Raw genomic sequence first — 12529 nt, 5'->3', positions numbered from 1 at the left:
CATGATAGCCGTAATCTCTGTTGGCGTATTGACAGGTATTGTAGCAACATCTGGGCGATGGCCACCCTGTACCCACAGGCTGATTTGTGTTGGTGTGGCAACTAGGTGAGAAAAAACAAACTCAACTTTATTTCGGGGAAATAATTTACTATAGGATTGTGTGCCTTCATGATTCCCTACTCCTTCTCTGTCCCCCTCCACTTCCCCCATCCCCCTCTCCATTCCTCCTCCATCACTTCCTCATCCCCCTCTCCATTCCCCCTCCCTTACTTCCCCATCCACCTCCCTCTCCATTCCACTTCCTCATCAACTCCCTCACTTCCCCCAATTCCCAATCTATTCCCCTCCCACACTTCCCAATCCCCCTCTCCATTCGCTTTGTCACCCCTCTCTATAATAGCTCAACGTTTATTCCAAGAAAAACATCTGCATCTTCATTTCTATTCTGTGCCTCTATTCTGCCCTTCCTCCCTCCCCTCTCTCTCTCTTAATACCATCCCCAGTTGCGTCTTTAGTATGATCTCTTTATCTCCACCCCTCCCTACCTCCCTCTCTCCCTCATCTTTCTCTCTCCTCCTCCTTCTACTTCTCTCTTATTCTCCCTACATCTGTTCTTTCCTACCCCTACACCCATCTCTCCTTAACGAGTATACTACTTACATGCTGGCCATGGGTCTTGTCCACTCAGGAATTGATGGAGTGTTACTCCGAATCTACAACAACAAAAAGAGGAAATACATGTATGTTTAGAAAATCAAAGACCTTAGCACAATTATCGTGAATATATAGAACACTTTTCTTCAACTCAAGTTTAACTACAAAATAAATTTGTAGCAAAATAGCACACATAGGCCTAATCCCACATATTCAACTAAACCCAACCCCTACATACCAGTAGGCCAAAGCCTACTATGTCTCGATTGACTATCTATGTTCATCCCCTTGCATTCTGAAGCAAAGAAAGCATCAAGGTAGATTTTCCTGCCTCTGTGAATATCCGCACAAAATTGAAACATTACTGATTCCTTTACATACAGCCCCACATACCCATACACCCCTGACACCTCCCACCCTCATTCCACCCCACTCCCACACAAGTGCTTTGTAACATTATTTTTATTGATACATGCAATTCATAATCTTTGTGCCATAAAAATACACCAGATACTTATATACCATATACTTAACAGTAAATAAAATGAGGGTACTTCATCATCGTGTTTGTTCAGTCTTTAAGCATTATGCAAATGATTACTTACGTATAGATATCAAATGGTTATTTGGGTTCCGTTTTACTCGTTGTCCATGCCTCTGGAGGCAGATGTGTACAGGTACCAGCAGATGAATCCTGCACCTCAGAGGAAGATCTCTTGCTGATGGCAAGACCCAAGTCACCAATCTGAAAGGAGAAAATGACACGTGGTAGCGTGGTATAGTAATCACAAGAGTAACCATGCATAAACCATACTCCACATAAAGAGAGGGCCATCTGATCCTTCAAGTGCATAAGATATCTCGCCCAACCCACTGCCTATAAACCAAGTTTAGTCAAACGGAGTCATCCGAACAATGTTCAAGAACTGCAAGTCAGCAAAGCTGTTTTTAAGTTTTCATTTTGTCCCAGAACATTCAAGGACTGGAACCCAACACAACAACAAGATAGCATCAAATACCACTTTAGTGCCATGTATGCACCCCGGGAGGGGTATGCAGTCCACCTCATACTCGGGTCAGTGCTGGCACCAGGAATATTTTTCTGGGGGAAGCAAAATCTGCAGGGAGAATCTGAATTTTTCATTTATGTCCAAAAAAGTGGGATTTTTGATCATTTTTGATCGTGGTTCTGACGGGGGAAACCAGGGGAGGGGTCAAGCTCAATTTGTTTTTGTTTTTTGTGTGCGGGTGGGGGGGTGGGTGGTGTTTTTTGTAGTTGGGGGGGGGGGTCCCCAAAGCACTCCTTGGCGCCGCCATTGTTGTCAGGGTAAGGAAGGTGCATATAACTTCACGAAAATGGAAATTAACATTATCATTAAACTAGATTTACAACGTAGGCCCTATATATATTACTACGCCTATTTAAGTGCAATAATGTGCATGCATCATTCTCAAAACGTTTGTCCTTGTCTAATGTTGGCTGAAAGAACTATTATCCATAGGCCTACCTTTGCTTCAAATCCATTGCCCACAAATATGTTGCTGAGTTTTACATCTCGATGTATTATGGGTGGGTTCAGTGTGTGCAGGTAATTGAGACCAAGAGACATGTCCAATATCATCCGGATCTTTCTGGCAAGACACACCTCGGAATTCATGTACTTCTGACGAAAATCCTTCAGGTTACCTGCAGAACAAAACAAAATAATGGTCAACTACAAATTACACAATATTTTCATCTCCTTCTTTCTGGGAGGTTATATACCTTTGACTCTCCAAATTCATCATAAACACCTGATGGTTATTTTAATAATGGTGTTTTTAAAGGTTATATGATTAAAAACATATAACCTTTAAAAACACCTTCAAACTAATGAAGGTACCGTTACTAACAATCAGTGTTTGATCCCTGATGAAAACATTGTACAAAAAATAAGGTCCAATCGGCACTAACATTTTTGTTGTTGTCAGAAACATAATTGGGCTAAGTTCCAGTTAAAATCATTACACCTCTTATGGAAGACATGACCGTAATCTTCCACAAATGGGTTTGGGTTACCTAAATGGGTGGCTCCATTTGAAATCTAGAGGGTATGGATTTCAACTGGGAAGGCCTATTGTCAACTTAGGGCTGTGCAATAATTATGAGCCAAAATTGCTTGCCCCCCCCCCCATTCCGCTCGGCCGGCCAAAAATCGCCCCCCCCCTCTCGGTCTGCCAAAAAATCTTTGCCCGCCCCTCCCTTTGTGTTTCTCCATGTCATACTAGTACTCTCAAAAATCACTTTCATGCAGAAGCACGAAGAATTTTAAAAGAATATTACGAGCCCATCACATACAAAACCATTAACTAAACAGAAAACGTTTATAAACTTGTCGGGTTATGAAAAAGGTTAATAATTCACAAGAATTATTCAACTTCTTTGAAAACTTGCATACAACATAAGCGTTGACAAATATTTGCATGCCAAAAAGCATTTTACAATAACATTTTGACAACATTAATTGGGGTTTACCATTTTCAAAGTACTCCATGACGATGCTGAGATGTTGAGGATCATCAATGATGCCCATCATACGGACCAGATACGGGGAGGAGATGGCACGCCACATCTTCTCTGCCTCTCGACGAACATCATCAGATACTCTGAGATATTAAAGAAACAATGATTTTCAAAATAAACAATTTTTTGATTATTTTGCCTGGGTGTGTAATTGTCGAGACTCTTTAGGCCCGTACACGGGGGACGTAATGTCCAAGAAAAGCTAAGTTAGAAAAACAATTAACAAAGTGCTCATGTTAAACTGTTCAAAATAGCTCCATTTTTACGGGGTGTTGAAGTCTACTTTTTGCATGCGAGTGATCGTTTACTTTCTGGAGGAAGGTTCGCAAAATATTATGCGTACGGGCCCGGGCTTTTTCTAACGAAATCACGAAACAGTACAAATCTACGATGCCACTTTGTTATAAACATAGCTCTGTCTCACCTAAAATGTGAAATGATGCGGCCTTGAAGGGTAATTTTAAACTACATTATATCACCCGTGTTACACGTAGACAAAAGAATGATGACAGTTTACAACACAAAAGAATCTAACATCGAATTTTAAGCGGGTTTAATCCACCCAATTGGGCACTCACAACACCTTTTTGGTGCATGCGGGGACCCGAAAATGGCCGACCAAATCCTGACCATGACTTGGCTCGTTGGATTCGCGTCTATATTTCAAAGTAATAACCATAAGCAGCATCTAAATGAACTCTTCCAAATACTTACAAAGATCTAAACTGTTTGACAGCCACGTCACCCCAGTGTTTGTGACTTGCCAAGTGTACAGAGCCAAACCCTCCGCTTCCAAGAATCTCACCCATGGCAACATCTTCACGGTTGACGATGGAGAAACCTTCAGGAGATGGTTGGCATGGTTGATACGGCTCACTGGATTCAGATGTGGATACAGATGACACCAGTTTGGGTTCACTGGTCCCTGTTATTACAAAATTAATCTTATTGAGGTTATTTAAAAAAAATATTAATGATGATTGACATTATGTTATTCCAGTGATGTTTTATGCAAATTATAGCTAATTATATTGGTGAGGGGTCATTCTTTTTGAGACAAACTTTACTTTAATAATGCATTTACAAAATTTGGCTTGAAGTACACAATTTAACTGTGCTATATCATTATTCTAGCTCTGATTATTTTGTTTTGGGATCTATAATAGATCTGACTCTGAAGTATACATTTCACAGTATGAACAGGGTTGATATATTAGCGTTAAATCGACAGTTGAAATTACGCCGTCGGATTTGAAAGTTTGCGTCAACGTCTAAATCGACGCCCAATCAACGTTATATCAACGTCGATGTGCGTCCGCATTTTAAACCTGATATCGACCATATTTCGACCCAATATCAACTTCAAGTTGGAATGCATAGTTGAAAACGGGCCGTGTTGGGTTGTAGCTTAATTGGACACGATTTCAACCACATTTCAAAATAGGTTGAAATCAGCATGATGATCAACGAGTTGATGGGTCGACGTGGACGTCGATTCCAACAGTGGTCACCACTCTGGGTCACCTCTTGCATGTTGCCTCGTTCTTCATCTTCCCTTTCTATCGCTTGCTAAATTGCACTTTTAACTATTATGTCCCGGTATTATGCAGACCTATGCTGGAATCTTCCAAATTCGCGGCAAATACTATACCTTCAAAACGTCTGGACACACCACGCTTATCCATGGCCCGTATGATACTCGGTAGATTCTTCATCATAGACTCCTCTGTCTGCACATCATAATACAACAAGGCATTAATCATCAGACCTAACCAGCTTGTTGGCATGTATTCCTCATATTTCAACGGAACGATGTGCTTTTTTAGGATATTTGCGTACTGGGCTTCTGCAAGGGTATAGATAAAGAACATTAATTTATAAAGATTGTTAATTGCACATTTTTGTGTATTTGGTTTTCGTGGTTTAGAAAATTATGAAAATGGTTGCATTCAGTTGAGCATTGTTATCATTGCGCTACACTGCAAAAACAGAAGAGCAACACTTCATAAATACTTGAACACTTTAATGGCTAATGTTTGTACAGTGAAGGTATAGGGTGTTAATTTATAAACACTAAAACACGTAAACATATGAAGATGTTTATGTAATTTTTAACACAAGATTTTAACACTATCGTGTGTTAAAAACATAAACATCTTCATATTTTTACGTGTTTTAGTGTTTATAAATTAACACCCTATACCTTCACTGTACAAACCTTAGCCATTAAAGTGTTTTAGTGTTTATTATTGCTCTGGTGTTTTTGCAGTGTATTCCAGTTGAAATCCATACATGGAAGACACGACCATAATCTCCCGCACAGGGAGTGTCACTGTAAATTTCAAATGGGGTTTAAGGGTACGGTGAAATCTACAACCCCTGTATGGAAGATTAAAGTCATGTCTTCCAAAGCAGGTGTATGGAATTCAATTGGAATAGCCCATTATACATTCACACCATTAATTTACATATTATTTGAGACTCGAACATCGTACCTTTCTTGCAATTTGCGCTTTCTTGGTATTTCTTGGAAAAGCAAATAAGAACCGCCGATGCCTGCTCTACAGCCTCTGCCATCCGCTCATCCATGTTCCCTTCTGAAAGATGAACAATATTCCAAGTACATAATTATTCAAAACACATAGTAAAAACTTATTCGCGTGTGGGTGTCGGGGTGGGGGTGGAATTGTGGGTGGGGTGGGATGTACCTATGTACACACCCATTTGGTCCACATTCATCCACAACCTTGTGAGTTCATATCTCTCAGCATCAGCATCCGTTTCTAGCTGTTTCTGTATACGTCCCATCGGTATGGGCTAATGACATGTGGGTGGGAGTGTGTGTCTGGGGTAGGGGGGTGTGTGTGTGGGGGGTGGTCGGGTGTTTATGTACGTACCCATATGGTCCACGTCCATCCATACGTCATAACCAGCCCTTGTGAGTTCATCTCTCAGCTTCAGCATCCGTTCTTGTGCGTCCCATTGGTAGGAGATCATCAGATGAGGCATGTCTGAATTCGTAAAACAAAGTAAGTCACTAAAACGGTATTTTTGGTTGAAGAGATTTCAGTTCATATGTAAGCTTACTACAATTGATAAAATCATGTTTAAGTTGCTTTATTTGGGAGAGTATAAGCTGATTAATTTAGGCTATGGAGTCATTTCAAAAGCACACCCATTTAGTTCAAAAGGGTCATTGACCTTTACGGGCCAAGTTCAAAGGTAGGCTACTAAAACTTAATCAAAACTCACACCATCTTGATTCTTTCTATAGCTCTGGCCATAATTATTCATAATAATCTGACACACGGTTTTGGAGTTATAGCAATAGAGTAACAGTGTGACGTCATATGCTAAATTTGGACCACGTGGGGAGCGAAAATAAAATGAGATTTATTGAAAATTTTAGTTTGAACTCTCTAGGGTAGGACCTAACACAACAATTGTCAAGGTCAGGGAACTCAATGCGACCAGGGGTATGAGATAACCCTGCTGTGTTACCAAGATAACGAAGCATCCTACATAGTGCAAACTATTCTTTCTTTTTATTTCCCATGGCATGACAAATAGGTAGGCCTAGAGACTATTTTCCTCAAAATCGGGGTAATTGTCATTTTCTATCCATAAGGAATATCAGACCTTTGACGTCACATTGTTACTTCTTTGCCCATGAAGTCGTAGGTAAGTCAAAGTATATTTTTTTCTGAATCCCTTGGCCAGAGGATCACGATGGTGTGTGTTATATGGACCCGGGTTTGAACACATTTGAGTAATTTTGAACTTGACCCTCTGCGCAAAGTTCAACGACCTTTTATCCTCTAAATGTGGGTGTTGTTGAAATGGCTTCATAGCTAGACCTGACCTAATGATCATAATAATAAGTAAATATATCTTGGCCAAAAACGGCAAATTTAAGATGATTTGTACGATGGTTACGGAAATCTATTTGTGGAATTGTAATGCATATCTATTTACAAAGTAACATATGTTATAGAGGCCTTGCATGTGACGTATCATCCCGTAAATATGGCGGACTACTCAAATGCATTCAACAAAAGCATGATTGCAATCTACCGTGACAGTTCGTCTCGCTCATATAACCCTGCACTACGATCGAATAGGTTGATGACAACATTTGATTGAATGGACTGCACTCCGCCATAACTACGGTGAAGGACACCGGTTCAAATCCTTTGTTTGGAGCCAATCGATAAAAGAATGCAAGGCCTCTATATGGTCTCTAATATTTTTCAAATAGCGACAAATTTATTCGGATTTGGTGAAGACATTCTACATATTCATGATATTCTAATAGTAATATATTAACATACCATCTTTCTTCCTGGCTGACGCCATGGTAACACTCAGCAAAAATCAACTTATCTGAAAAACAACATAAACAAGGAGAGAGTAAGTCATTCATTGTTTGTTTTTTATTCATTTTGTCTCGTTTATTTTCCAAAGTTAACACTCTTCTCCCTTTCCTTTTCTTTGTAGGCTTCTTTCTTTGTTTTGCCCTTTTGTGTGTGTTTTTTTTTCGTTGAAAGCAAGTAAACAAACATACTCCCATACAAGACCACACACCCAGGGCCGGATTACCTTTGTGGGTGCCCTGGGCCAGTCAAAAATGTGGGCCCCAAAGTCGCCGTGAGGAAGACGTGCACTCAAGTGACTTGGTTTAAGTATAAGATCGACGGTGGTGGCAGGAGCATTATATAAGAGGGAGACAGGGAGGGAGATGAGCATAGATTTTACCAGAACATTTGGCCCAAAATGAAGGTGAATTTTGCTATATAACTGGCCAGTGCGCGCGAAGCCCGCAAAAGTTGGCAATTTTGGCCCAAAACATGGTGGTTTCTGGGCTTAAAAAGGGAGATGCAAGGGCGATTTTGGGAGCCCCCAAAATGTGGGGCCCTGGGCCCGGGCCCATCTGGCCTAATGATAAATCCGGCCCTGCACACACCGGTAAACAAACACACCCCCACACCCCGATTTACACATCGACCCTACACCCCCAACTGTGGTATTCCAAATAGCGGTAATATGCATTGCCACTGAGTGTACGATATGTTTAAAAGGGTGTATATCTCAAAAATATCTCATTTTTCCCCGCATCAATTGAACTGTGGAATAAACTGCCTGCCGAAGTAGTTGAAGCAAAAACCTTGCAGAGCTTCAAGTCATCACTGCGCAACCATTGCAGTGATGTTCAACTTAATACAATTCATTAATTTTTTCTGCACATCTCCATGCGAGCTCATCGGTCAAGTTGACTTTAATATATGCTTTTAGCACAACGTCGGCTTACCAGAACCAGAACCAGAACCTCTTGGTCACTACTGGGCGTCTAATAGCATTTCTGATTGGTTGATAACTTGAAATACTCATTTCAATTGCCAATTGTGATTAGGCTTTAAACTATTTATGGTCAAACATGCATTTGCAGATGATTTTATACCTTCCTTGATTGGTTCAAAATTGGACACGATATTCATTTTGGCCAATCGGCAGGTAGTTCTCATGGGGTTAAATTTTTTTTTGACTAGAAAAAAAGGGATGGACCCTATCGGAAATATTTGCTCGTTGGTGGTGTGAAGTATGATGTACCAAGTCCATTTTTTTCTGTGTGATTTTGAGCTTTTGTTTTAAAGTGACAGTCAATTTACTGGGGCATGATGATGCATCAAAATGATTGGTAAACCCGTGCAGTTTTAATTTATAATGGATGAGTCTGACGCACCAAATTCTAAATATACGGTTTATTCAAATAATTTGTAGATTAATTCAAGTCATAAACTATATTATACAGTCTTGACATTTCAAGAGTACCCAATTCATTTGAAAGAAGCAAGCTTTTCAACTATAAACATCAAAAAATTGGTCGGTACCAATCATTTTGATGCATCATTACTGTCCCAGTAAATTGACTGTCACTTTAAAACAAAAGCTCCAAATCACGTGGAAAAAATGCACTTGGTATACATCGTGATTTTTAAAGTGACAAGTAGGCCTATACAAAGAGAAAAGGTTTGAACAAACGGAAAGAAAGGACATGACATTTTCTTCAGTCAATATTGATTTTATGAACTGAGCAGTATGTAGTTTACATTTTTCTTCTTAGTACTTTTTACAGCTTCATTTTTTGTTCAGTTTCCTTGTTTCACTTTGCTTCAGCTCTCTTGTTTCTGTTTTTTGTATTTTGTACGCTTTTGTAATTGGAGATAGGTTTTGTATTATAGAGGACAATCACGACAACGCCCGACTCATACGGATTTAGACTGGGATATTGACTTCGATAATTTTATTGGCAACATAGATTAAATTCAGAAAACGCTCTTAATAAATGCGATTTAGACTATATTTTTGGGTACGATTCAACAGCAAATCCACGCTGGGCAAAAACGTTTTTTAAGGAAGCGAACAAACTAATGAACAAAGCTAAATCTTCTCTTAATGACTGTTTTGTATAAGAAAGAACTTAGAATGGAGAAGTATAAACCGATTTCCACGGAGCAAGTTTCAAATTTAAGGCACGGTCTAACACTGAGACCATAATACCTATTATGGTCTCAGGTCTAACACTCTTCCCCATAATGGTAGAATTCATTCCTGGACTGTAGGCATGGACGAAAATTGTCCTTTTGTGTAAAAATGGTACAGAAGATCTTCACCATTTCCTCTTTACATGCACCGCCCTGAATGATATACGTACTGAAGAATTCTCCGAGCTAGAGCGTAATCTTTCGGACCAGAATTTAGAGATGTTCTGGCAATTTTTTATGGCGGGGGACTTGGATGTAAAACTGTGCCTTATGTTGGGAACCCCCTGGGACTGCGAGAATGAAGTCAACAATTGTTTTGATGTCTTGCAAAAGTTATTTAAAACGTGCATGGTCTTTGAGATCCTCTGTCTTGAAGAACATTTAATGTCCATTAATTGTCATGTCATGCCAGTATGTAATTTAATTTTATATTTTCATTTTCTACATTTTGTTTTATTTCCTGCTAACGACCCATTTCAAACCAACTTGGGTTAAGACAGACAGTTTCTTTTGCTTTTGTATTAATGCCACAATTTTACATGTACATATTCATTTTGTCTTTTTAATTTGTTTCTTGTATTATAATGTTGTTTTTGAACGCACCACTGGTTAGGCGTGTGCCACCGATACAAAAGTGTATGTTCCAATAAATAAATAAATAAATAAAATAAAAACCGCTCTGTCCAATGGTGAATTACGCTATCATCGGGTATGTACGCGGCGTACACTGACAGCTATGCATTAATATTGATAACGTAGTTTTACCACTATTTGGAATACCGCGTACCACGGTTTACCCATTTTAGTGCGTAGGCCTATACCACCATACTGTTAATATAGGCCTACAAGAGCTTACAAGGTACCCACACACACAATCAAATTTGTGTTTTGTGCATCTCTTTAATTTAGTGACCTCTGAACCCCTTGGGCTTTGCCTGGCTTCGCCGAATAATAAAACACACTCCCCCACCCAACACCAAAAAGTGTCACATTCACCGTATAGCTTCCAGGATGTCAACAATATTAAAGCCCAGCCTACAGGATGAAAAATAATTATTGCCGAGATCACTTCCTGCATAAAATGCAATGTTAGCCCGAGCGACCAGTGTGCAATATATATAGGGCCTACAGATCTGAGTATATATCATCCCGTATATCATATGGGCAACGTACATTAACAATGATTAAGCCGGGACATATATAGCTAAAATAATAAATATATAACCCCACATTTTACATGATCTTTAGAAATTACTCATTCGGCTGAAGATAAAACTAGTCATTTTTTCTGGCTGCACACAGCTGATGGGCACATTTACCAATACGAGCTACCAGTACTATTTAATAAGACGTGGTTAATATGTTTAAGCTTATATTTATACCGGGATTTGTATGTCTACTTACATTCACTATATAGTGCAGTGCTGGTATCATTTATATTTCGTCTACCGTAAAAGGTATAAGGGTACCGTGTTTCACATCAGCGATATCATAGTCGAAATATATTAAATGTTCGATGTATCTTGCAAATCCTTCAAATCCCTGGTTAAAATCGGGTTAAATTTATCGAATTCAAGCGTTTACCAGTGAAGAGTATGCTTACATGCATTAGGAAATTGTGTTTTATTTATGTACAGGACGCCACGCGTGCCAAAGGTCATACAGGGTTTGCCAAGGCTTTGGCAAATAATACAAAATCAGCAAAGCGTGTAAAAGGACGCGAAAATTACACCCACGCATTGCGGGGAAGACCTTTAAACTTCAAGTACAGATAGAGTGCAATTTATTTTGTTATATATTTCTATAATTCTATTGTTATGTATATATTTAATTGGCGTCAGATGCTTTACATCGATACAGTAGAGCAGCAGTACCACGTGTAAATTTATATAAAATAAAGTGATTACCAAATTCTTTCTGACGGTTTACCGTTTTTTACATTATTTTAATATAAACATTCATTTTTACCATTAACAACCGAGTCTGAACTGAAGCTATTGGATAAAACAGATAAAGTAAATACATGTTATAGTAATCAAAAACTATAAGGCCAAATAAAAAAATAAACATGTTTCACGTCCCCTCCCGCTTCCTTTTTTGAGGTTTTCTCAAATAAATTTTTATTTTTTGAAATTCAGTTATAACTTTTCAAAAAATATTTCTAGGAAGTTGTGATGCTTTCTATAGCCTTGTTAAGATACAAGAAACATTTTAGGAAGGTTTTGTGATCATTAGAGGGGGTGTTACTCTCAGAACAACAAATAAAAAGGGCCTCCTCCTTTTTCCAGGCATTATTGTATGTACGGATTGCACGCTAAAACAGCTCTAAGTATGGGTATTTACACCAATTTTGCGATAAAAAATAGAAAATAAAAAGCCCCCTCTTCCTCCTTTTTTTCGAAAACCCGGACGTGAAACATGTTTTATTTTTTACTTGGCCTAATCAAATTTAAAATTATAATACTTAAAACTTCTTATAATTTTTGGCGTTAATATCAACGATGATTTATGCAATATTTTAAAGTGTAGTGTATATGACCAAATTATCGGATATAAATAGTGTGACACAAAATGACTTAAAAATTATTTATTATTAGTAGTAGTATTTAATACTATGCCATCTACACCAGTCCAGCACCTCGGATGGGTCCATTTTTGAAACCGTTTTACATGAATTATTAACTTAGTTGTAGGCCTATCATATAAAACGAAATAAATAAATAAGGCCGTATAAAATTAATGTTTTGGTTCTCGTCCAGAGGATTTTCAT

The 12529-nt window shown here is 38.7% G+C and overlaps 1 protein-coding gene across 1 annotated transcript; it reads right to left on the bottom strand.

Moving 5' to 3' along the window:
- LOC140170218 (uncharacterized) lies at window positions 1-11550 on the bottom strand. The gene is made up of 11 exons (XM_072193555.1): window positions 11164-11550; window positions 7549-7600; window positions 6115-6228; window positions 5713-5814; window positions 4869-5063; window positions 3932-4142; window positions 3170-3300; window positions 2163-2341; window positions 1260-1399; window positions 661-713; window positions 1-101 (listed from the first exon to the last, which is right to left on the bottom strand). Exons 2-9 carry the CDS (start codon window positions 7571-7573, stop codon window positions 1277-1279), a joined length of 1080 nt encoding a protein of 359 aa, XP_072049656.1. The 5' UTR covers window positions 7574-7600; window positions 11164-11550; the 3' UTR covers window positions 1-101; window positions 661-713; window positions 1260-1276.
- Window positions 11551-12529: the final 979 nt, after the last annotated feature.

The sequence above is a fragment of the Amphiura filiformis genome, chromosome 14, assembly GCF_039555335.1.
Source record: "Amphiura filiformis chromosome 14, Afil_fr2py, whole genome shotgun sequence".
Classification (NCBI taxonomy): domain Eukaryota; kingdom Metazoa; phylum Echinodermata; class Ophiuroidea; order Amphilepidida; family Amphiuridae; genus Amphiura; species Amphiura filiformis.
Note: the sequence above shows the minus strand (reverse complement) of the source record. Positions and strands in the feature narration are given on the sequence as shown.

Bases quoted from the DNA above. Each gene is read 5' to 3' on its own strand.
- LOC140170218 (XM_072193555.1), bottom strand. From the start codon at position 7,573: ATGGCGTCAGCCAGGAAGAAAGATG. The intron at 5,064-5,712 runs GTACGATGTTCG...ATACCCTTGCAG, and splicing joins AAGCGCAAATTGCAAGAAAG to AAGCCCAGTACGCAAATATC. The intron at 3,301-3,931 runs GTAAGTATTTGG...TTAATATCTCAG, and splicing joins GTCAAACAGTTTAGATCTTT to AGTATCTGATGATGTTCGTC.